General features: G+C 37.1%; 1 protein-coding gene across 1 annotated transcript in view; it reads right to left on the bottom strand.

Annotated features, from left to right (window-relative positions):
• Window positions 1–2,958: 2,958 nt before the first annotated feature.
• PTAR1 (protein prenyltransferase alpha subunit repeat containing 1) overlaps window positions 2,959–26,536 on the bottom strand; it is a 38,528-nt gene continuing 14,950 nt past the window's right edge. The window contains exons 4-7 of the mRNA XM_055790637.1: window positions 23,023–23,127; window positions 19,099–19,312; window positions 14,258–14,571; window positions 2,959–13,686 (exon numbers count right to left, since the gene is read on the bottom strand). Coding sequence (XP_055646612.1) covers window positions 13,389–13,686; window positions 14,258–14,571; window positions 19,099–19,312; window positions 23,023–23,127 — 931 coding nt within the window. The 3' untranslated portion in view covers window positions 2,959–13,388. The remainder of the gene's footprint in view (window positions 13,687–14,257; window positions 14,572–19,098; window positions 19,313–23,022; window positions 23,128–26,536) is intronic.

Consider the following 26,536-nt stretch of genomic DNA (forward strand, 5'->3'; position numbering starts at 1 on the left):
GCTTCAAATCTTCCACTGTTTTCCAATTCCAATGAATATAAACATTTCCCAGCTACTGATAAGTATATGAAGACCTCTAGAACTTCTTTTGCTGGATGCCAGCAGGTAGTGGTGGCATTGTCTGGTTTTTCAGAGACATGAGCACCGGGCTGTTACCCTGCAGTCTGTTAGGGGTTGCTACACCTTTGAAAGGCAAGCCATGTACTCACTGCTTACTTTGTAACAGAACACTTGAAGCACCTTTGAGAATTACTCTTCTGCAGTATCTGGTAAAGATGTAAAAGGAGAAAGGAAGTGGAAGTGTTATGTCAAGAAATACCTCAGCAGAGAGAAGGAAGTCAATGGCGTGTAGTACGAAAAAAAAGCATAAGAAGTGGTTTTGTCATTTGGCTAAGTCTTACAATTATCTCCATGAGTTGTATCTGACATGCAGACATGCTGACAAGCTACAAAACCAGCGAGTAAGGGAGGAAGATAGCAGTTTGAGGGCAATCGTTTCCACAGCTGAAGTGGAGCATTTGCAATGGAAGTTTTCTATTTTATTGTGGGACAGCTTTTTTTTTATTATTATTTCAGTTGCATATATTCTCAGCTCTGATGGGCCCTGTAGTAGTATCACTATTTCTTTTGCCAAAGTAACATCTGTTGGTGATTTCCATCTCAAAGGACAAGGTGGAACATAGATTTATAGCTGCAGAACCCATGGGGTTTCAAAGGTCTGTCTTGCTTTCTCCACATGAGCTTGCCTGTTTGAACAGAGGTGTTAGTGTGCCTGGAACCTCCATCGGACTGGGAAAAGTGACATTACTGAAGGTGCACTTAGTGGTTTCCACGGCAATCAGTGATCACCAGGTGGAGTCAAATAGAAGCCAGGAACAGAAATATCAGCCCTGCCATTTATCATCATTATCCACCCTAAAGCTAAAAGCATACATCTTTAATGAAACACGTACACCCATCAACCAAAGTAAAACTACAAGGCATCCCAGTTCTCTAGTGTCACTTCAGGTTAGTGTCCCATACAGCTAAACGTGCATACACAGAGACATGGCCTCGTTTTTAGCCAGGAAGATTTATCAGAGCTGCAAACAAATCAGTAGGGCTGTTGCCGAAAATGGTAACCAGGAAAACTCTTCAAACCAAACGATAGTTTATAAAGCCAACATTGGTTTATTGCAGTGCTGGGAGCACGGGGGAATGTTTCCTCCAAGCGTGCTCACCAAGGTGCTCGAGGGTACCCATGCACAGCAGAGCACTTGCACATTCACGGTGTGTTACATATCATTTCCGTTCACACACACAGGGTTGGTTACAAGTTTCTTGCTTCTAACGCCAATTAGCAGACATCCTCAGACAGCACGGCTGAAGGTTTTTACCAGCTGAAGGTTTTTACCATGTGTGCTCCCCAAGCGGGGGTCTGCCCTTTTTCAGGGGCGGGGCGAGCACCATTTGAGCCGGAGGTCGCCATCTCCCATTATCACAATTACTTTATCAGTTTGTCTCCCCTTTTGCAGCCACAACTTCCTCACTTGGAGGCTTCTTCCTGAATAATTTACCTAACAGTGTTCTCACCATTATCTGTTCTTTGTTTCCCCAGGTTGACCCCCATGGTTAGATGTCCTTTCACTCGTCAGGTCTGATGACTTGAGAGGGTGGGTCATCTTGACCTAAGCTATGCACATTCTTGATTTAACTGTATCAGAATTTGTTAATTCGGGAGTTTAGGCAGCAACATCAGGATGACAAGACAATCTAAGAAACATTTAAATCAACTTCAGAATTATTTGACCTATGATTCCAGTCATGCCCTGTAAAACACACAACCATCTAACTTTATTTGAAGAATTTTTATGTGCAGTTACATTGAAATATTCTAACATAGCCATTTCTATGATTAAAAAACGCAAGCCCAACCACACATTCTGTCACTAATTCAATATCTTTTAGATTCATATTTAATAATTTATTAAATTATTAAATTTAAGTTGTGTGAATCTCAGAATTATTTGTATTACAGCCTGGAATTAAAGCTATTTAAAGAGCTATTAATTATTCTGATATAAAAGGGCTGGAAGCAAATCTACTGCAGCATTAACTCGAGTCTGTGAAAGACACCTTAACAAGTCAGACAGTTTTGAATAAACAATGAACAATTTTTGATACCTGAAAGCACAAAACTATCCATGAAGTAGAATGTTATTTAAAGAACTTAACTGCAGATCTAAAACCTTGACACTGTGGATCCAGGTGTTAATGCATATATATTTGCATAATTAGAAAGTTTACAAAAAAAATGAGCATACCTCCACCATCTTTTCATCCAGTTCAGATTAGGCTGCTTCTTCAGGTAGTTTCATAAAATTTATACAGCAAAATTTATGTTCTAAAGGCAATCAACTGGGATCAAAGTACCATGCTTCTATATTATCTCAGACTTTAATGTGAATCAAATAAAGGATGTTTTTTGAATATAAGATGGCAGTTACTTGCCTCTAAGATCTGTGAAATGTTTACCTTCAACTGTAACAGTACTGAAATTGTACAGACCCTGGAAAGACTGGCATAAGCTATTTCAGTTGATTCCAGATTTTAAGAAAGGCAATCACGTCACTGAACATCACGCTAAAACCTAAAAGTTACCAAAACATAAGCATCATTCAGTGGCCCAAGTTCTCCAACACTATACAGTACAGCCAGCTGTCTATTGCTAGAAAGAGATCTCACTGCTCATCACCATCCTTTTATAAACCAAGCTTGAACAAAAGATATAGGAATGCGTAACTGCCAATGTTTAAATAGATAGAAAATAAGTCTGCTGCCATCAACTAAATTCACAATAGGAGACACAGTTCCTGTTAAAAGATTAACACTGAGAAGAGATTAGCAAGAATTAGGAAGGATATCTGTTAATAAACAACGAAATTGGAGTCCAGGATTGTTGTCACAGAAAACAAGGACTTTTTTAGGAGATGAAAAGTTTATTTAAAAATTGCCAACATTTAACAAAATGATTTTACACTATGTTCCATTTTCTACAGAAATACAATAACTTACAGCTGTGCTTAGTCCATTCTGTCACTAATACATATAAAAACAAGTCTGCTGATAAATATGTGAAAAAAACCAATCTATTTACCAACCACCACTAAAATAGTACCTGTAAATTTTGGAAGACATCTGCATAGAATAGTTAGGACTGTAGGGGTGCTCTTTTTCTTTTTTTTTTTTTTTTTTCCCATTTTATTTTGTACTACTAGGATATGTAAAAATTTAATTAACATGCAATACAAAATAAGATAAAACAAGGTAAAACTCAAGTGTGCACAACTGGAAAGCAGCGCTAGGATGCCCTCCTATGTTTCTAATTCAACATGAGAAAACTGAGTATTTTACATGGTGGAATTTCAACTTCCCTTCACAATAAACCTAGTTTTATAATCACAAAAATCTATACTTGGCTAGGTTCCACTGAAGATTGATTAAAGGTTTGGAGAAAATTGCCCAGTACTAGATTAACAACAAGTAATTGTAGAACATATCAAATCAACATTAAGTAGATGCATTTTAAAAAGGAAATTACCTGTTGCCTAGTTATAAGCATTTGTGAGATGACAGGGTGACTAACGTGCAGCTTATTGTTACACCAATAAATGTGTATAGCACTTCTGGAGAACAGCAACATCTAAGCTATTCACTATTAAGACTTTCTCCCTTTGATATTGCATCAATTATCACATGGCACTTAAAAGCTAAATGGGGGAGGGGGGGGAAGGGGCAGGAAGGCGGGGTAGCTAGGAAGCTTTCTTAGCTATTGATACCCCACAGTACCCAAATTTTTCTCTAGCTGCCCTTTTAAACCTGTAATATTCTACAGCCTTAAGAGTTTATCCCCAACCACAGTGCTAATAAATAGACACTATTCTGCTTTTATCCTTGAAGCCATAAATATGGCCATTTGTGAGAGACACAATCCATCACACTAAATATGTCAAAGCTACCATGTAGTGGCTGATATCCTCTCCACAGCATGATCCTATGTCAGTGAAGTCAATAGGAATTCTGTTCAAGACTTAAAAATCAAGCAGATTCAAAACAAATCAACAACCAGATCCTGCAAATTACTTCTATACAAGGACTCGGGAGGGTCTATTTCTCATACTAAGCTTTGCAATTTAATGAAACCCCAAATTAAGTAAACCAAGATTGTACATATCAGCTCAGGACTTCCTTACATGTTCTTTCTACCTTCAGTTGCAGCAGCTAGTAAGAGGAAAAAAAAACCCAATAAACAAAAACCCAAAACCAAACAATCAAACTGTATGAGCAGAACATATTTGCTTTTTTAAGTTTTGTATTTAAGATTATGAGCAGTACTTTCAGTAATGCCCTGTGATTTTAGGTGCTCATTTTAGAACATCTGGAATGAATCACACTGTCTAGGAAGAGAGAGGAAAGGTGCTGGCATTTTCCAATAAAATTGAGCCCTTTAAGGAGTGCTCTGAAATATAGTAATTCAAAATCAGAAGGCATCCAAAATTATGAGTAACTTTGAAAATATTTTTTTATGTGATTAATTTTTATAAAAAGAACTTGAGAAAAATATTGAAAATAAAGTACCAAAAAGACTACTTGTTGTTTGTATTCAAATACCAATTTTAGTTGCTAGTCTGTGTCTTGACATACTTTGTCCTGTCTCCTGTTGTAGTTGACTGGCTCCCAGGTACGTGATTAATGAGGCCAGTGTGCTTTTTAACTTGAAATTTAGAAAAACATGTAAATATCTATTAATGAAAAACTAGAAAGAATTAGAAAAACAAGAGGATGTTACAAACCGTATAACGTTAACAAAACACGGTCTTGGGAAAAGGAACAGACACCATAAATATGTCAAGCTGGGCCAGAACAAGATAAGCTTAAGGAGAACCAAATGATTAATGAGACCAATCAGAAAACTTGTGGTCCTATATGTGAACTATTCTAATTAGCATACTAAAAGATTCACCCTCGAGCAAAGAAGGGCCCTTACTAACAAATACCCCTCCCCACAGAACATGCCGGGTGAAAAAAAAAAGAATGGTGTACCTTTAAATGGAGACGAGGCTTCTAAGAATCAGTGATAATTAAGTGCTACCAAAGGTAGTTATACACTTTGAACATTTGTTTACAAACTGTTTCACTCTGTATTGAGAGAGGTAGCTTTTGTGGATTACCACCTAGTGCCCTTCTTTACACAAAGGAGAATCAAAAGACAGAAATACCTTGACTAGGTGTACGGTGCCAGTTCACACACCAGGAACAGGCCCGCTTACAGAACACTGTGATGATAAAGCACTTAATCCAAAATATGCCTGTCTGTTCCTTTCTGCAGGACTCCTGGAAGGTAACCTCCAGGTAGGACACTGGCTGAGCGCTTCCCAGTTCTCCCACCTTGCAAGATCTTACAAACCCTTTCACCATGTCAAACACTCTCTACAGGCACTTGGAATAAAGCCCGCCACTAGTAATTTGGTTTGTGTATGCACATATTAGCCCAAGTATCATGAAAGTAAGCCAGACCAACCAGGGAAGCAAGAGATCTTGCTGTTTCCAGCAGAAACCCTGATGCTGGCAACAACCCTGCCAGATTCAGACTTCATACATGTCTGCCATGGAAGAGTTCTGTTTGCAGACCACCAGTGTTATAAATAAACAGCTGTACATGGAGGATTCACCTTTTCCACAGGACATTACATATAGTTCTGCTGCCCAACAATCCACCCACACATATATGCACACTTACTGTGGGAAAATAAGTATAGATGATTTATTCACAGATAAGCTCTCTACTGATGACAAAAAAAAAAAAAAAGAACCCCCTCTGAAAGGAATTAATCCTATGACAAAGTACAACAAGTGAAGAGCAAACTTAATGCTTTGTGTTCACTATCCTGTAGAACACTGCTCATTTATCAAATTACTTTCCAGTGTCTTACTGTCATGTCATCATTTTATTCTTTCTGCTACAAAATCTACCATTTCTCATTTATCTGCATTGGAAATCTACATAAAATTTACAATGGTCACAACTGTGGATCTGAGAAGTTTTCATAGAAAAAATATTAAAAATATTTAAAAAATTATATTTTAAGCCAGCTGTACCTCCCCCTAATATGAAAACTGTGAGAACTTTTTTTTTTCATGTATCTTGACAAAATACACATTTTGCCCTACACAGAATAGTACTTTGATGGATATAATGGTCTTAAAAAATTAGCGTTTAATGGCTCACTACCTTGGACCTCAATGCTACTTAAAACCATTTAAGACATCTACTATTTCTATTACATGAAATTAAAGATGACATTCCCAAGTACACTTTTCAAGATGACTACCCAGTTTTAAATGTAGCCACTTCAAAAAAGAAAAACTGGGACAAAAGGGAATGGACACAGTAAGTACAAATACATCTTGTCTTGTAAAAGCAAGTTTTTTTTCTAATTTATGTAATTTTTCAATAACAGGCAATACTGCATTAAAAAACCCCAAAACATCTATCTACTCATTCTATGCAGCCATTCAGGAGATCTTACTGTATTAATGACATTCCAATTTTATAACTTTATTCACAACAAATGTACAGGAGTACGTCATCCACAAAACGTTCTTTGTTTCACCATAATTATATTCAGAAGGTGTCCTGTGAAAATACACACCTCACTGTGGGTTATCCCCATCCTCATCTATACAGTAGGATTAACAGCAGGTTCCAAATGGTGCAGATAAAGATGCTTAATAAACTAGACTTCAGTCAAGAGTTCTGCTCTTCAGAATAGCCGCATCGTACTTTAAGTGTCTGCCAGCTATCAACAACTAAAAGCTTTTGCAATTCTAGCATTCAGACTCCTAACATTACTTAAAAAAAAAAGAAATTTAAGATACATAGTGCATCTACACAGATACTGTAAAAAGCTTCCCCGTCATTACAACACACGTTTTTGTGAGGTACTGAATAATTCCTGTTGAATAGTACTAGGGAACTCAGGGAAGAAACCCAGCAACTGTCAGGAGCTTCCTGTAAGACTGCAACAGCAATTTAAGATACAGAATAACACTATGATACAGATGAAATAGTAAGGTCTACTGTGAATCATTAGGTACAGTATTAGCATGTGGATAGATACAAAACACTATGCTAGACAAAAAAAATTAAATCCAGTTATTATGTTTCCCTTTTTGCTTAAATCAATAATTTTAAACTGTAAAAATGTACCCTAATTCACTACAATAGACTATGCCCTGAGAAGTAACATTACACACTAAGTAAAAGCCATTAGAAAGTGTCAGGTCTATAATTCAAAAGCATAAACTGTCTACAAGGAATTTCTTGGAAGCACATATTTCCTCCATTTTTCAGCAGTACATTGCTTCTTCAGCGGAAAAGACTAATAAAAGTTTATGCTGATTGTAGCTTTCCCAACTTTAACTACAAGATTTTTTTTTCTTTTCCTCTTTAAAGTCTTCTGGGGAAACTAGATGGCTTCATAGATAAAGCTCTTGCTTTTCACCTCTGAAAGAGGATGTAGGCCTAGTATGAGGTTCTGAAAATAATGAGCCTGACTAACTCCACTGAAGGACATCAGTCAGAGCACTTTTTGGGAGGTAGTCAGAGTTATCTAAACATGAAATGAGGCCACCTCACCAATGCTTTGCTACATTCTTCTTTGCTGGTTGGAAGAACAGAGGAGAGGTTGGGAAGAAAACACACCTTTGAGCACATGGGAGAAAAAAGAATGAAAATTATCTTAAGACAGGGGTACTGAACTCCCTTTGGAACTTATTTGAATGTTAAGTGCATTTGCGAATAGGTGAGTTACCCTCTTTCCTTTGTATCTGACATTAATAAACAGTAAGATCTAATTGTAAAGACATCTCATCACCAAATGAATACAGGACAAACATGCATTTAAAAGTCACATCTACATTTCACTTCACTGCTTCTTTTTTCAAAATTGCTCTAGAAGATACAACTTAGGAGTTGTGGGCTTCTTTTCCCCCCACACTGTTAAGTACAATGGTTCACTTCCTACTAAATTAAAAAAACCCTAAGCAACATTCTTCCCACACAGAAGGCAAAACAAAACTAAGCAAACAACCTCATCCAAAAATTCAATCAAGTCTCTGAAAACTCACCACTTCAATTATTCTCTGGTAGTCACATTTTGTTTGTTGTATTATATGTTATTGTGAAAAAGCAAGCTTGTTTAGTCTGGCTATGTAGACAAGCCTTTCCAAACCCCTTTGTTTCTGCTCATCAATATTATACAGTACTGTTTCAAAAATTCATTCATTATCTACTTAGGGAAAAAAACCCACTCCTGTCCATAAACACTAGCTACACATTCTAACTAAGCAGCACTAACACAAAACTGGAAATGCCAGAAATTTTGATTGCAAGACAGAACCTAAGCTTTCTCACTATGTTACCACTTTACTTAATTGTCTTAAAATAAGTTCTATATAAGGTTATTAATCAAACAGTGTAAATCGACAACTTATGTTTCCCATTATTTAAATGACACAAGGATTTGACTGTATAAAGAATATGTAAGAAGTCAACAAAACACTAATATGCAGGCATGAATAGATTAATACTAACCAGAGCAGCTATAGCAATGCGTTCCAATAACAACTTTATACAATTTTGTTATTGTAGCTATCCTTAATTCTGCATGTGTTGCTCCAGTGACTGTTAGCACAGAAGATAAACCAAATGCCAGGGAAATAACAGTTAATGTATTTAGCAGAAGAGAATTCAATGCCTTAAAAATGCGATTCCTTCTCATTTCTGTAGTTTCAAATTACATTTGTTCCTCAAACCCCTTTGTTTCTAGCACAAATAAATTCTACAAAGACTAATCTGGTGAACAAAAAGAATTTGCATCAATTCAAGTGAGACCTACTGCTGCACAAGATAAAAATCAGTAAAGATGCTGAACTTTATATGAAGACATTTACAGATGTACAAAGTTTGGGGTTTACATTTGAAGGAACTTCAGAGCGAGAGCTTTGTATTCTGTGGCTTCTGCTGGACATTTTCTCCACAAGAATGTTCATTAACTACATTCTAATTCTCTGACCTCTGAAAAACAAAACAACTGAAATACATTACTTAGAGTAGCTATACTCAGTAACCTTTAGGAATGTTAACTACCAATGGTCTGAAACCACTTATCTTTTTTGCAAGTAATGCCCTGTGGAAAAATGACTAAAGTTATATTGTAACATTAAAGAAATTTTAGGATAAAACTGCAGCTGCTACTTCCAGGATGGAATGCAGTTGGTACGCAGGGAATCTACTCCCCAGTAGTTCCCCAGGCAACACAACCTGCAACCTTAGCACATGCTACGAGGAACTGGGTGGGAGCAGGGGTGGTCGGGCAGAGTGAAGACACCTTGGCTAGGCCCTGTTGTACTCCCTGCAGGAAGGGGAACTTTATGGTACCACGTACTGATAAACTGCACAGTAGCTGTCAAGGAAGGAAGGGAAGGGAAGATGTCTGCTATTGAGCCAGTAAGTGTGGTGAAATTGCTTTCCTTGGATGAACTTTACTCATTATAATACCAAAGCATACCTCCATCTCAAGGTAAGCCTCCAAGGCACGACCACCCCTCAACTAAGCATGCGCTCTATTTTTTTTATTTGATTGTACCTTTAAAGGTAAAGCGAGAGAATTTTACACCTATCAGTAACAAAAGCATGTATGACTAGTCACCCAAGCTTCACCTGGAAGTAAAGAAATAATAGGAAAGTAAGTTAGGAAGGGGAGAAATTAGGGAAGACTCCATCATAACTGCTGGGATTGGGTGAGAGGCCAAACCTGTCTTCTCCCTCATAGGGACACCTATCAGGTAAGAACTATACTCTATGCGTGCTTAATGATTAACTTCAGCTGGCTTTTATTATTAGATTTTGTGCGTATACTATTTCACAGTTGTTCTTGCAGTCAGTGTACTATCAATGACAATCTTGAACCTTAATCTGTCACAAATCTGTATAATATAAAGGCTCTCAGCTGAGATCTGTTTTGTGTGAGTTTCCGGCAACTTGAATAATTGATTTGACTAGTGTATCTGTCACCATAAATCCCTGACTGGGACAGTCTAATCACCCTCCAGTCTAAACACCCTGCAGAGTCTCTGCAGCGAGCTGTGACAGGCCAGTTGGATGCATTGGTCTAGTCTTTCCTTGGACATTGACAGACTAGTTGAACATAAAGGGTTGAGGCAGGGGAAACTTCCCCCTGAACGAGAAATGACCAAATGACTCTGCAGTTAATTCTAAATGGTTAGACAGGTATGTTCCAAAGATCATAGTTCCAGAGCATCACGCATTTGTGAGCTTAATGCAATTTGCTGTATCTCTTCAGTCATTCCATGTAAGAGGCTTCAGGACATTGACAGCTTCAAGTAATTTAGTTATGTATTTTCTTCTTTCATATAATTTATCTTGTTACCATGAAAAACTTAAAGCTTGATTTTGACAGCTTGTTGTTTGCATTTCTTTCAAAAGGGAAGATATGACTTGTTTCAATTTAACTTTTAATGTTTAGTTTTCTGTATGGCAGAGTCAGGTCTGCAAACATTTCTAAATGTGACTGCTCTCGCTGGATTAAAGTAAAAAAAGGCGAGGGGTAGTATTTAATCAGGTGTAGGCTTTAAAACCCTACACCTAAAAGTCATACTACAGCCATCAGTGTTTTGTAAAAGTAGTAAAAATTTCAGCACCATCTCTAATCAGAGCTCTCAGAACATTTTCCAAGTATGAAAATACTATGTAACATTCTTCAGTTACATAGGAACAAGTATCGTCTTCCTCCAAGCACACGTAACTCATGCTGACATCAATAAGAACTGCACACGTACATATGAGGGCTGCTGTTTGATCTTAAGTGTTTATGATGGAATGACTGTCAAATTCAATAGCACAGTACTTCCACGACATAGCTCTAAAAGCCAACTGAGACTCCAGATTATAGTCTGGAAGAAATAGATAATGGGTTTCAAGACAGATTCTAGTATAAATCTTTCACTGTAAAAACCTCAATCATTCTAGTGCAAGAAGAGAGCATCTTCTCCTTTCCACAGCTCAAGAAACATTTCTTACCATGCTCCCACTTCCCAGTCTGCTCCTGCCACCAATTTTTTTCTCATGAATAGGTAATTTTTGCCAAGGTAGACAGAACACACAACTGCATTACTAAATGTCTTAGGTAATCTAGGATCAAGAACCATGATCCTTAATACATTACCAGCTGACTTCACACTTTCCAGGTTCATACTAATCATTAATGGGTGGGATACTGTTAACAAAGCTGACCTAGGCTACTGCACATGCCTAAATGTATCTTTCATACTAAAAATTAACATCAGGTTCTCTAGGGTGGGTAAAAGTTCTTGCTCAAGTTAAGTTCTTAAGTTCAGACTCCAGTTTGTACTTGAACCCACCCGTTTGTCAGTGGTCATAGAGACAACACCGTACAATGAAATTATCCTCTCAAGCCATTCCCACACCACCTTCATGCATCAATTACAGTTCTTCTGCAACTAAAGCAATCAACCAAAACAACATCCCAGAGCACCTCAAAACAAATGACCATGTAATACACCACCTTAGCTACACAGAGAGAGGTGTGGATGCCCACTGAGACAAAGCTGTGCCATGGAGATGCTCAACCTTAGGTCAGTCTTATCCAAGTACTGTAAACAAAACTGTACATTTAGAAATGTCTCTGTTAGCTACTCTGTGCCTGAAATGAGTTATGAACATATTCTCAAAGGCTAGAGGTGGTCTATTTCCATTTTGAATTACAACAGTAATGCCCATCCATCAAATTATTTAGAACTGTTGGAATTCCACATGGTTTGAGTGCCTTTTTTCTTTCCAAACTATACCTTTCGAGCAGGCTACCTGTTTCTTTTTCTCCCTCATTGCTGCTCTCTCTGCCCAACAGAAACAGCAGCTTGAAACTCAGAAGTCAGGAGGCACTTTGGGCAGGAGAAATATAAAGCAATTCTGGTGAAGAGTCTAGGTCAAAAATTAATCCCCTCAGTGATTATACTGTTTGGAACAGAGGCAATGTTGCCATTATATAAATGTCTACAGTTGTACAATATTTCTCCCCTGGGTCTTTGGACCAGCACAATTAAATTAGTGTAAAAAAATCCCTTAATATAGAGAAGTTCTAAGGAAATGTCAAAATAAACCATTCACGTTTAATTTCACTGGAATAGAAATATGTTTCAAATTCCCTTAAAATTTACAGTTATGTAAACAGAGATGTATGGTTGGAGAAGTGCTCTTAAGCAAGAGTCAACAGAAAAAAATACCAAAGATTGAAAGTCTGCAAAACAAAAGTGAAGACAGAGCTCCATTGTGCTCTTTTTTTTTTTCCCCCTCAATTATATAGTCTCAGTGACCAATCAAAAGAATTACTTTTACTCCATCATCAACTGGACTTGCGTGGTCTCTGTTAAGTAACAAGTTACCAATGTGTGATTTAGCAGGCTGAGATTCTGTAGTGTACATAATACATTCAAAAATGTGTATCAAGTGTCATTAATTCTGGATTGTTGAGATAAAATAAATAGATAAATACCAAGTTGGAAATGAAGGTAGTCTGTTCTAAGAAAAATATTTCCAAATATAGTTCTGACTGTGTCAGTGCAAACGTGGGTTTGAATTATTTTCTGTCACATATTCCTGTATCTACTTTTCAGGATTTCAACTTCATAGACTTTCCTACCAAACTCATGTGACAACTAATAAGCAAACAAAAACCCAGTTACAATAGTAAAAGGCATGGCTCCAATACTGTTACCAGAGCCTTAAGAAAGAGACATTACAGTATGGTGTTCTACCAAAGGTTGCTAATGAAAAAGTAATAGCACTCATAGCTGAATACAGTCTGAATCCAATAAGGTTATTAGCAAGATGCTGCTATAGTAAAGAGGAACAATCTAGAAACAGGTTTAGCTGATACTGACAGATTCTCCTGTACCTTTTCCAGACATTGTTTCAAAAGCATTTCAGACATTTTTTTTTTAAAGCCAAATGATTCAGAGTTCACCTTAATGCAGAATTTATAAAATAAGAAAATGGCATGGTAGAAAGCTGACAGAGTGATTTCTTAAAACGGTTAAAGAACAAACTGTGTTTGGTTACTAAAAAGGTACGCTAGTTCTTTAATAAAGTGACAGACTTCTACTCTGAATATGAACTTTAGGACTGACCATCGAAAGGAGTGAGAAACACATGGTTAGCTAAAACACTTGCAACCAAGACATGCATTTGTGTCTGAAAAGAGAATATTGCACTAAAAGAAGAACCCTGAAGGCTTTAAACCCCTCCTTCACTGACCTAAAAAAGTAACTAACCACTTTCTATAAGCAGTAGCAAACCTGGCTTGGTCTGCATCCCTACAAGTTGATAATACTTGATCAATGAATTTGTATTCCTTTTCTGGACCAAGAAAGTCCTGCATAGGAGCACGCTTCAGGCGTTTTGTTTCTTGGCTATAACCTTGTTTGCTGCTGGATTCATTCAAACCATCAACATCCATTTCATCACTGCTGTCCACAGATGATAACACCGCACTCAGATGAGGAAGTCTGTTGCTTAGATGATGCTGAAGGTAGAACATACACCTTCTTCAGAGGAAAAGGAAGGAAAAAAAGAAAAGAAAAGGAAGAAGAAAAAAAACAAGTCATGCACTGAAAATAATCTGCTGTTGCTACTGAACTGCTCCAGTTCATTTGCCATCCCACCAGATTACCCCACAAACAGGCACAAAATCTGCTGTCACTCTACAAAAAAGGACTCAGTGTCACCTCGGCAAATCTGCTGTTACCTAGTCAGGCACATAAACCCATCCAGCAAAGCAGAGTTTTTCTGCAGCTGATCCATCTTCTGCTATCTTTTGCTCATCTTTTGCCCTTTAAACATTTTAAGCATGTGAAGGCTGCGCACAGTATCTTGTGCCTCTTGCACAAACTATAGGGACAGGTGGAGCTTATATCAAGATACTTAAGCACAATCAAATTTTCCATTTGATAGTTCTGATTATGCTCTTGAATGTTTTCCAAAGGCTTAAGATATGGTAGCTTAAAAATATTTTATTGAGTAGTACCTTTTTAGATCAGAACAAAAATTTGTCTGGAAACATCAGGCAAAGAACAATCCACAAATCGGAAAGACACTCTTTTGATCAAGTCCTCTTACCTATGACACCACAAGGTTTCATGCCCTGGGTAAATATCAATCAGTTCAGTGCAGAGCTCCAACTCTTCCTCTAAACAGCGGGGGAGATCCACACTCTGCTCTTCCACACAGGCAGCTTCTGCCCCTGCGCTCTCCTCCTTTTGAAAGCTAGTGTTTTGCTTATTTACCATTTGATTTTGTATCAGTACATTCTTGTCAGTCACAGTTCTGCCTATCAAGGAATTGAGTAAGAACTGGCGGTAATGAAATCCACTATGGTCTGAGACATGCATGGATACCCAATATTTAGTGGATGCAAGTTCATCAAGGAGAATCTGAAACAAAAAGCAGTGATAACAAAGTTATCAATCAGTGTACAGGAGGAATCTATTACCGCTGTTTCTGTATTAAGGTAACCTCTTCTCTGTGGATTTTAGCCACTGTGGTAATGGTTTAAGAACACAAACAGAAAACCGAAATATCACTGGCCCTTTTCCACTGTGTGCTGACAAGTATCTTGGCATCCCTGCACAAAAGAAATTACACTTCTTCCAAACTCTGAAAAGGTAGCTGTGTCAGAAACCTTCCCACAGGGTGAGGGAAAAAAAAAAACAGATCACTTTTGATGAGAAATAAACAGTGGTTTAAGAAGCTCCATAGTTAGGAATAAAACCTATTTAGAGGAGGCAGAGGGTACAACAAACTACATGGATATCAGTATAGAAGTATTTTAACTTTTGTCAGAAGGTGAGTGAGTTGCTTAAAAAAAAAAACACAAACCAAAAAAACCCTACTAGAACAAATGGTTGTATTTCATTAAAGGCTTTAAATTCACTCCTCACATTGATCCTTCTCTGGAGTATAAACTCTCCAAGAAATCACAACTACCTTTTTTCGTTTACATCTGAAGGCTGTGGATAACACCTTACCGTTATATTCTTGCTTTTAATCTTTTTTTTTTTAAGCTACCTACATCACTTAACAGTACCAGCTGATGCAAAGCAATTTTCATAGGTGCAAGTCTTTCTCTGCAGCACAAGCAGCACACCACCCACAAAGAAAACCATGGGAATGTGCAAGACTAGTTATACAGCTGTGGTGCGTGTGTTCTGAAAGATATTAGAGCAAATACAAATGACATAAATAGTGCCTTCTCCCTGAGATACTCAACATGCTTTTTTAGGTCTTGACAAGGAGACACCAGCAAACTGAAGGGCACTATTAAGTAACAGCCCACACATGGGGTTTTTAAGGGGGCTGTACTTTAAACCACAAGATCAGCTTCTCTCTTCTCAGCAGAACTCAACTTACTATTTTAAATTTCTGACCATTAAAATTTAAAAACCTATTAAAAACAACATAAGGCTCAATGGCAACATCAGAAAAATCAGATTAGTCTTTATTCAGCTGGAACTGACACTATGCACATTATGTCCAACTTAGATCTTAGAATAATCTGATTCATTTACCAGACACGTTTATAAGCTACAAAGCTATGAGGGAACATTGTAATTATGCATTTTAATGCCTGCACAAAGCAAACAAATGATTTCCAGCATCACTCCTTACCTGAACTAGAAAACCTTTTAGAAAACCAAGACAGAAGATTGCCATTAAACCTCTTGAGATCTACAAAAAACAAAGCCTCTCCTCTAGGAACCTCAGCGTAACAATGGAAAATGCTTCAAACAACTGGAGGTACCAAAAGCCAGCTAATGTCTGAATTCCAACAGTGGAATTTGCTTTCTTAGCAAGCCAGTTTTCTCCATTTCCACACTGAGCAGCACAAGCCCTTTGCCATTTTTCCATGAAGCAAACTGAAAATTATATGAAAACGCCTCCCTCCACCTCCTTGATAGTCTCTCAGCAAAGGGCTCTCTTCTGCTTTCAGCACTGAGCTGAGTACCACGGAATTGGCATTCTTCTCCAGAACAGGACATAAGTGCTCAGTGACCTTTGCCTCAATCTCTGGATCTGTACTCCTCCTTACATCCTCCCTGACCCTGTGCTTGCTTTTTAAAAGTGCTTACCCGCCATAAACTGCAGCCAAAGATTTCCTCCCTGGTCTGGGACACTTGGAAAATTAAAACTGTATCTGAGGCAAGAACTTTTAAGGGTAACCAGATAAATATGGCAATGTCCACTCATGCAAAAGACAGGTACCTTCGAGGTCCAGTCAACTAGAAAAAGCCAAGGCCGTACCGGGGATATCTACTGAATAATTACTTTTTGTCTTATGAATCCACTTCTGTCTTCTGGGCATCACACAAGAGAGGCACCACCTCATGACAATGACCCCACGACTTGTTACTTCACTTGTTTTTTTGTTGTAGGGCCTGATGAGTCGCTCTCCATCCTGTAATTATGATACTGAGTATTTCTGTCTAAAGAAAATGAATAGTTTGCCCATCCCTGCTGAACTACACCCTGTTTTCATACCTGTACAATTTCTCTGAAGCATCATGATGTGTATGGATTTTAACAGATGTATACTAATATTACTCTCTTACTCTGGTTCTCTAATTACACACCCACCTACTAGTAGGTGTCTGAACCTCATGTTTTCTCCCCATTAACCACCGTACTGTCATGTAAGCATGCTGGAGTCAGGGCTTTCTCATCCTTTTCCAAGGCAAGTACTATAATACCAGAAAGATTAGATTGGTTTGGAACAATCTGTTCTTGCCAAATCCTTAAATGGTATTAATGAACACTACTCAAGCACTATATAAACTTGCTATTGGGTTCAAATACTGCAGGAAAAACAAACTGAGATTTCTATGTTCAAAGAAGATGGTTTTTACTGTGTAGTGTAAGAAAGAAGAACCATCTATATTCTGTGAGAAAATCTTCCTACAGGGCCAAAACTTTCTCCTTTAGCATTCTGTATCTTTTTCCCAGAGCTTGAACTGAGATTCAGTCTGCAGAAGCATCAGGATTACCAACTCAAAAGAAAAAAAACCCCTGAACCCTACCAAACAACCCACATCCTGAAATCCTCCAAAGTGGGCCAACAGTTTCATAAATTATAAACCTGGTTTTGAAGTCTTATTTCAATAATATTACAACATATTCATAACATTTCCTGGCCTCTGTTTCCTTGTACGCTGTAACAAAAACTGCCTCAAACTACAGGCAAAGTTTGTATTGTAGCAGAAACATGACACTAAATAATACAGGGTACTCTACTCACATTTGAGGCAAACTTGCAATGCCACTAAAAAGATGCACTCATGGTGTCAGGAAAAAAAACCCTAGAGACAACATAGAAATTTCCCAATGAGTTAAACACGCTGCTCAAGGAACAGTAGCGCCAGTGAAATTTTGGCAGAGGTAATAAAATCCAGTTGGACAGAAAACTACTACTTCCTTAGTAATCAGCCTAAAAAGAAGGTCACTAGTGGAACTGGGATGGCAGGCAGGCAAATGGAGTTGGGAGTGATCAAACAAATTTAAAACGCTTCCTTCACAGGCATGTTTTGTGACTTGTCACACAAAGCACTGACAACTGCCAATGAATAAATACACCAGAATAATTCCAGTTCTGAGACGAGCTATTCACAATACATTTTTTTCTGTTTCTTTAAATTAGTAAGGAATGGCAAGTGCAAAAAGCACTCAGGGTGTTCCTGATCTTCAAACTACTGTTGTTAACTACAGCATAAAATGACCCAAGTTTTAATTAACACTGCTAACATTCCCCCCCCTCTTTTTAATAAAGCTATTAAAGACTTATGTGAAAGTGTTAGAGGTCTATATTAATAGGAAACAGGGACTAACTTCTAAACTCCAATCTATCCCAATCCTGTAATTCTCCCGAGTTTTCCATAACCACCTTTTCATACAAACTTGCCTTCCTCAAGGAGTCTAGAACATACTTGCTGTTTACTACTAATTTGATACAGCTGTTTTTAATGCTTCCCAGTTGACAACAGAAAACACCAGTAAAATAACATCTATTGCTAGCAAAAGCTGGCTCATAAATGACATAAAAATACATGCTATACTGACTCAACAACCTTCACTAAGTTCATCCCTCACTCCTCCGCATATTTACAGAATGGCAAAATGCAGCGGCTGATGTTAAAAATGTGAATGACACATCATTGTATTAGCCTAATATTCACAAGGAATTCACCTAGCAGCTTAGAAACCACAGTATTATAAAACTGCCTATGCAATTTTTGGTTCTGTCAACATTCATTCAATTTGCTGTAGATCTCAATGTTTTAGATACTACTATGTGATCTTAAATATTTGCCACTGCACAAAACATCCCTGCTGGAGTTGAAATAGTTTGATCAGCCCTCAGTTTAAATGCTGTCAAAAGATACTGTTGGAGAATAAGAAACTACTCACAAACACTACTATGCTTTCTCTGAAATTCCTGCTGTCTCTACTGAATCCTTCAGTATTCTGAAACCACAGAGAAGCTGAATAAGGGTATCAAAACAAGACTTTGCAATACATCATCAAAATAAAATGTCAAGCATTATCTTTTTCTCTATTAGGAATTCCACAACTAGTGTTGTAAGAATTTTCAGTTGCCCCTTCTTTATTTCAGCTCAGTCTCATACATCCTCCTGCCACAAGTTCACTAACAGTACCAACAAACAGAACTTTGTACGCTGGCAAGAAAAATCTGTTCTTTCTGCCGAGCAGAACCTGCCTACACCAGCAAGAAAAATGCAAAACATACCCATTGCAGTATTTTGCCTGTCTTTTCAAAAACATTCTTAGCTACCTGTGCTAACTTCATACGATACTTCCCATCCACGTCATAGGATCTGCTTGGCAAACCAGTATTTTTTTTTTTTCTTAAGACAAGGAAATTTAAGACTTTATTCACTATTGTATTATACCTTGACAGTCAGCTTTCCCAAATGCTGTAAAACCCAGATGCGATGGGACCAGGCATTGTAGTTGCTTGGATATCTCCCAGCAGCTTCAGAGCAGACATTCATTTCTTCCTGCACTAGTTGGTGAATTCTCTCCACAGGTGCTGCTCCAAAGTTTCCTTTAGTCACAAGACTGGGCAAGGAGTTTTCCTGAATTAGTTGTTGCAGCACCCATCGTCTGGTTAAACGATGTACAGTGTTAATGGTGAGAGAGCAATTTTAAGAGGAAAAAAATGTTTTTTCACTTATATAAATCAATCAAACCTTATAGGTATTTCAATTATTAACTAGATGATGAATAAGTAGTAAACATAACCATCTGAAGTCTTCCCATACTGAAAGCTACGAATTTATGATCACACTCTAAAATAATTTAACTCTGCTGTATTTGTTTGCTTGCTGTTAAGTGGTCATGGCTACTTACAGTATGCTAAAATAAAACAGAGGGAAACAGCAAATTTATGAAAAAAAATGCAAGGTCTGGATGAGATTTCTAATGAGCAGCTCTTCAGATGCTTGTATAGCACTAAAATAAAGTATCCAAAATGAGCCAGAAAAAAGTGATTAAACAAAAAAAATAATTACCTGTGCTTTGTATTTTTTACATTTGTCAGTACTACACCCAGCAACCCAAATTAGTTTCCGTACATCAGCAGAAAGTGCAAAAGACATACAGTTTCAAAGACTGCTGGTATAACCAAAACAGATGTTTTTACTGCTGAACTACACGTATTTGATTTGAAGTGACTAGGATAAGCACAGACTCCTAAATGTTTTTTTTAATTTTACTTTGGACTGACTATTAATAGTAGTTTAGTAGTATTTTGAGAGGTGTCCTCAATGCTGCAGAAAACATGCATCTGCAGACCCTGCACAAAAAGTCTGCTACAAAAAGGGATCACAGATATGCTGACTTCCATAAAGCAGCAAGTGTCAAGAGAATTGCAATGGGCCAGTGTGGGATGCTCTGGTCTGCGACTGCTTTTTCCGTTTTGCACTGGCTCACATCGGTTCCAAAACCAATTAATTGCTACTTTCAGAAAGGTGTCACTCCTGGTTAAGAGAAATCAATAAATAAAATAGAAATAATAAATTCATTTTCTTTAAAAAGATAATTCTGTTTTGCAATTAATATATAAAACGGTGTATATATATGCATATAACATAGATAAGCCAATCACTGTAAATATTTGGCAACCCATCCACTTTTTCTCTCAACATATTTATAATATCCTTGTTCACTGGTATTTTTCATTTATACTGAGTCTTTTTCTCTTGGTTTTTTAAAAAAAGATTTAAACTATTGGTAAACAATGTTAAAGATAATTTATAAGAATGCAATCGTTAAACTGACTGTTTCTCAGCAGAAATCACAAGCAAAGATTGAAGGATTCATACACTGACTTGCTATGTAACATTTGTTTTAACTAAATATGTACAGCCAAATGAACCATGGTCTTTGATTTCTGTGTAACTTTAGGAAACGCAGTAATTTTGAAGACTTAATTTTTGCTTTTCAAAAATGTTTTTGATCTGAACATCACTATCTAGTATTTTTTCACTTCAATCAGCAGATTCACAAGAATTGGGAAATTCTAAAAATGTCTAGGCACAAAAGCCAATGGGTAGAGGGTCATTTCTTTAATAAAAGATAAATATTTATTTCAATAACATTGAATTCTGAGTGAAAACATAAAAAGACAAATTATTTTGATCCTAAAATAATTTCAGTTTTTTAAAATGAGCATTTTTTTAAAAAAAATCAAATACGTTTTACAAAATCATGGGCAAAAAATACAGGCTTCGTAGTCTCTGTGGCTACAACAAAAAAAAATTATAAAATGAAACCTGAGCTTCTAGTTGAAATTAAATTCTACACTTTTTGCATGGGAGGAAAGACAGACAAGCACAACCTCAGAAGATTTCAAATGTATTTATGGTACCTGTTTAATATCATGTTATTATTTTGGAGGTTCTTATGAGAACGTTTTCTCCAATAGATTTGGGGGGGAAAAAAATCCAATTTCTTCTGTCACTGTATGCATGTTCCTATTACTATTACCATTGCAGTTCCTGAAATTACTGCAAATGAACACAGGATATTCAGTGACAATTACGCAATCAATACATATACTGACTCTATATGCACATGATCTAGCTGAAATCCCTCAAAATGTACAGCAAAAGACCATATGGCAAAATGTATGGTCTTTTGACATCTTTAGTGAGTGTACCTCCTATGTGTAAGAAAAAAATATTTTAGATGTGTTCCACTTAATTTTATAATTACCCTGTTCTACTTTTTTGCACTTCTGTTTGAAATTTGATATCATGGGGGAACAGAAAACACAGGGTTAATTATGCTCATGCAGAAAGAAAATTTTTGCACATCTTAATTTCTAGCATGTATCAATCACAGTCAACACATCCAAATCCAAGCCAAACAACTGTACAATCACCCTCAAATATACTTTTCTGATTCAGACTAATACCAGACAGAACAAAAACTTACAATGCTATTAAATTATTCCTGATTTAAGATTGCACAGACATTCTAGACAGAATTTTTTATTATTTCTAAAAGGTAAATAAGTACTAAGAACCTACCCTTCTGACTAATTTCATAACAATGTATTGATCATCATAATGATGGTTCAGCACTAGTTACATGCAAAAAAACAGTTTCCAGTGTTAGCTACCACATAGGAAAGGCTAATTCATGACAAAACACAAGATTTTTTCCCATTATTTCTACAATACTCCTTTTGCTTCAAATAAAGCTATCAAGCAGCATGAGTCAGTAGCATGGAGATGATGAAAAGCAGTTGAACAACAAAATTAAAAGCCATCGTTGCAGAAATTTGTCAGTGTTGTTGCTATATCAACGCCACTAAGAAATAAATTAACAGAAATCAAGTAGATGTTTATAAATTAAATGCCTAGGAATGTTCCATGTATTACACTCTAGATTCTACATTAACTTTGTGAATTTTAAGGTCATGTACTCACAGAGAAGAGTTTACCAACAACTCCCTCTTCCAAAAATGCATGTTATTAGTATGACTGAAGCTTTATTTTTGATAGATTATGAATCCCCTAATGAGGTATATATGTTGCGTTCAAACCTCTTTAAGGCTGTCTATAACAGGATGAGTTACCCTATGAAAAACACCTAATGAAAACAACCACACACATACCAAGATTATTTATTTCTTTTTAAACAAAGTTGAGCAATGGATCTGTAGTTTATTTGGATGTGCTGCAGGCATTTTACGTACATGCAGTCAAACTGAGACGGTTAGCTTTGTGCATTTGAGTAATTCTGGAGTTATATTTCCCAAAAATACACTATTTTAATATTTAGTAGTGGTGACTTAGTGACATTGCTTAAGTTAGAAATTATAAAAATAAATTCACCAAACTAAAAAGACCGGTATTGGAATGGAAAAGAACCCAACTTTGGGTATAAAGATTAGTTTTTACAGATTCTTGTCTTTCTCAAATGCCTGTAGACAAGCAACACAGTAATACACTAGAGGAGGGAAAGGGAGAAACACAATGCTCAAATGCTCATTACAGACAGAATCAGAATTCTCAGGCTGAGAATTTATGCAAGACGTGATAAACCTTTTTGAAAATTTATACCACCTCCAAAGTTTATTAAAAAAACACACGTGGCAAAAAAGTCACGTATGATTTTACTTGTAAGTGTAAAATATAGGCAGGCATCTTCAAAAGCCAAAGCACAGTACTGGCTCAAAGAATCTGCTGTATTTCTGCATGTCCTCCTTCATCTACGGCTCTTCTTAACACAAGTTCAGTAAAAAAAAGTGCCTAGAAAAAATGTTTTTAAGCTTGGGGAGGCAACAGAATGCAAGGGAAACAAACCTATGAATCCATGTTTCCGGACTCTTTGGAAACTTTGTTAACGCCAGTTTTCCAAGATGCAAATCTCTAAGTGGATTTAAAGTGCCAGACAGTATTAATTCTTTCCTACAAAAGATAAAATAAATTTGTATGAATAAAAGAAATTACCTGAAAACAGAACACAATCCCAGTAACAAATATCATAGTATTTCCTTTGCATCATAATAGAACTTCACTGTCAAACTACAAGAGTTTAAGAAGCCTCTGGCAGATTAAGCCGTTCCACCATTCCACTCTGCTCTATATATACGCAGCCTATTTAATGAGGCCTAACAAAATTCATCCAGATCAAAGAACTTCATCTTAAACTGAACACATACAACCCATTGGTTCCCAAACCTACCCAGAAATCACCGATCTGTATTTGATTTGTGGCTCTTCATCACATTTTCTGTTACTAATCCAAAAGCCAAGCAGTTTGGGCTGTATGAAATGCCTGGTGAGAATAACATTGCTTTTATCTGCACACCCTTAAAGCATCTTCATAACGCAGGCAGCTTTTTTCTTTTCTTTGATGCAAGGGCTGCCAATAGGGTTACATATATGACTGAACATTCCTTCTTGAATCCTCAGATCATTCTGTAGATCTGAAAATACAGCTACTTTTCTGCACAGCCCCCCTCCAACTCCCCCCCCCACCTGTAGTTTTAAAATATGGTTCAAGGTACAGTATCCAATATCCCTAAATTTAGAAAGAAGTGGGAAATATTCTCTGTGTTGAATGTTTTTCAAACTTAACAGAAAGGCTGAAATCACCAATTTATCGCCAACTTTACTTACGTGTAAAACAACTTTTGGTTTATGAACATAAAAGTTTTCTTTAACAAAACTTGAATGTTCATTCAACATAACCCTTCCCAGAGTACCTCTGACACAGAAAAGCGAAGTATAAGTCTGTATTTATCTTTCTCAGCTTCTTTGCACAGAATTCCCTGCCCCACATGCTATTATTCTTTCTAGTTTCATCACTTACTGCCAGTCCCAAGCGTGTTTGTAAACATTGCCCCATCACTGCTTACTCCCAGGACATTAGTCTCAACATCCTATTCTCAGTCTAGTCAATAGCAGCTTTGAAGTAAAGATACAGTAATTTTTACCATTTGCAGACAGGAAACATGCATTTTCCAGAACCTCCAGAAGTCAGAATTAAAAACTAAGAGTGCAAGAAGTAGAAGCTATTTTGGTATGGGTCTGGTGTTTTGGTGTGGGGTTATTTTTTGGGTTGTGAGTCTGTTTCGTTGTTGTTCGTTGGTTGTTGGTTTTTTTTCATATAATTTATAGTTCATCATACTAATATGCATGACAACAGCTTCAGCAAGAGGAACACTAGCAGATGAAGAGCAGGTGATCAATTTTCAAACCAAAAAATGGGGGCAGGGACACAGACGAATTACGGTCTGAAAAAAGCTGCTCTCCAGTAAGAAGGTAAAACTGTGGTCTGACATGGAACATGTAATATGGTTTTAAAGTAACGGCCCGAGTCTCACAAATAGATTGACATATTCCTTTATGTAGGCACTTATTACCATTTTCTGTCTGCTTTGGAAGTTTCCAGTAGAAAACTGACTCCACCTAGTACACTTGCTTTGTGTTGTATACCCACAGTCAGAAGCTAATGGCAGCAATACTAACAGTGAGCAACATATTTCAAATTCAAGAAAAATGGTGAGATGTATACATCTAGGCACTAGCCTAGACCCTTCTTCTCTACTGAACTGGCAGCTGAACAAATCCTTAAGGAAGTTTTGCTCCTGACACCTAGTGAAGTCAGTACAGAACTATCTGCAGAGGTCAGAAACATAGCTACTGGGACATTTGTTTTTATCTGCATCAAGTTTCAGCACTCTTCAGATTGGATGCATTTAGCAGGTGCTCAACAGGAAATCCAGGCATACCAGCCAGGAGTGGCAGACTGACCAGACAGTGCCAGTGCATTGACTTACGCAACCCAGACAAGAGAAAGACAGGGAACGTCAATGCTGGAGCAGGTGGAATAATTGCTCCATTACTGCAATGCAAAAGGTAACATTTTGGTAACACTTACCATAAGGACAATGAAAAAGCCGCCTAGATCAGTTTAACACTCAAAACAAATGCATGTACATACTTAAGAAAGATTTAAATAACCAGGCCACCTACCTCCCAAAACCTAAACCTGGTGAAGAAATTGCTCTTTCTATATTAAAGCATTAACTGTGAATAAGTAGGCTCACGCATATTTACTTTTAAAGTAAATTTACTATTTTGCAAAGTTGAAGAACATTACAGACAATTCAGTTTCACTGCTGTAGCAGAAAAGCAGCTTTCAGCTTCACAGATTTTCAAATGAGAGATTTTCCCATTCACAAGTAAGGGACTTCAATCAAAAGTATGACTAAAGTATCCCAAATAAACCTCTTTCAAGCTCTTTCAGCAAACGTCCAAGTTGGGATATGTAACTTCTATTGCCTATTCGCTCTTTTGCCATGTGGACCACCTTCAGAATTCTAGCTCCCATAAAAGATAACCTGAAATGATTTTGACTTGCCTTGTGTTTTTTCTGACACCTTTGAAGTCATTGGTATCTGACAGGAAAAAGTTTGACTTTTAGAGCGTCTTGTTACCTACTGTCATTTGACTTTCAATCAACTGCACATGCCAGCAAGTATACAGGCAAGAACAAGAACACCTATGACAATCCTTTCCAATCACTTACATAAAGATTTGGGTCATTTTCACTTGGAAGGGTTTTCAACTTCTAAAAACACAGGATAACTGAAATTATGATTAACAACCAGAGCTGTCTTGCTGCCCATTCAGTGTAACAGGGATGATTTCCCTTCGAAATCTAAGAAGTGACGTCTCCTGTTTTTTAGCGTGCCTTCCTACACCATACAATTAGCTCTTGCTCAGTTCTCATGGCTTAGCTTAGTCTCTGCCCTTCTGTAGCTTCCCTTCTAATTAAAATAAATAAATAAAAGATAAACCTACGCAGGCATATTACAATTGTTTAGAATAGGTAATCTGTCTTGGCTTCGGAGCTAATTCTTCCTAGCACGTAACACATTTGAAGCTTTATCTTCTCCTGTGCTTCACTAACCAGATGAAACTTTCTATGATTGTCAGCTGAGCTTAAATACTCATTAGCCTTGCACAATGCCCCTCATATCTTTTTGCTCTGACAAGTCCTGTATCCTTTCAAAGGTAAAAATTTCCTTTTTCCCATTCCCAAACACTCTTCCTGTACCTTCAATTTCAGTGCTATTGAGTGAACCTCTCTCACTCTCAGCAGAGAGCAACATAAGGAATGGCCACTGGCCAAGAATTTGGGGAGCAAGGTCACCTCCTCTAGTAATTTGTATACTTTAGTAAACCATAAACATCATAAAGGAGAACACAATCCTCATTCATTATTTAACATTTTTCATTCCATTTACAACTTTGAACTACTCCTCTCATGTCCATAAAAGCAAACTCAGCTGTCAGGCAGACAAAA

This window comes from Falco peregrinus, chromosome Z, assembly GCF_023634155.1.
Source record: "Falco peregrinus isolate bFalPer1 chromosome Z, bFalPer1.pri, whole genome shotgun sequence".
Lineage (NCBI taxonomy): Eukaryota > Metazoa > Chordata > Aves > Falconiformes > Falconidae > Falco > Falco peregrinus.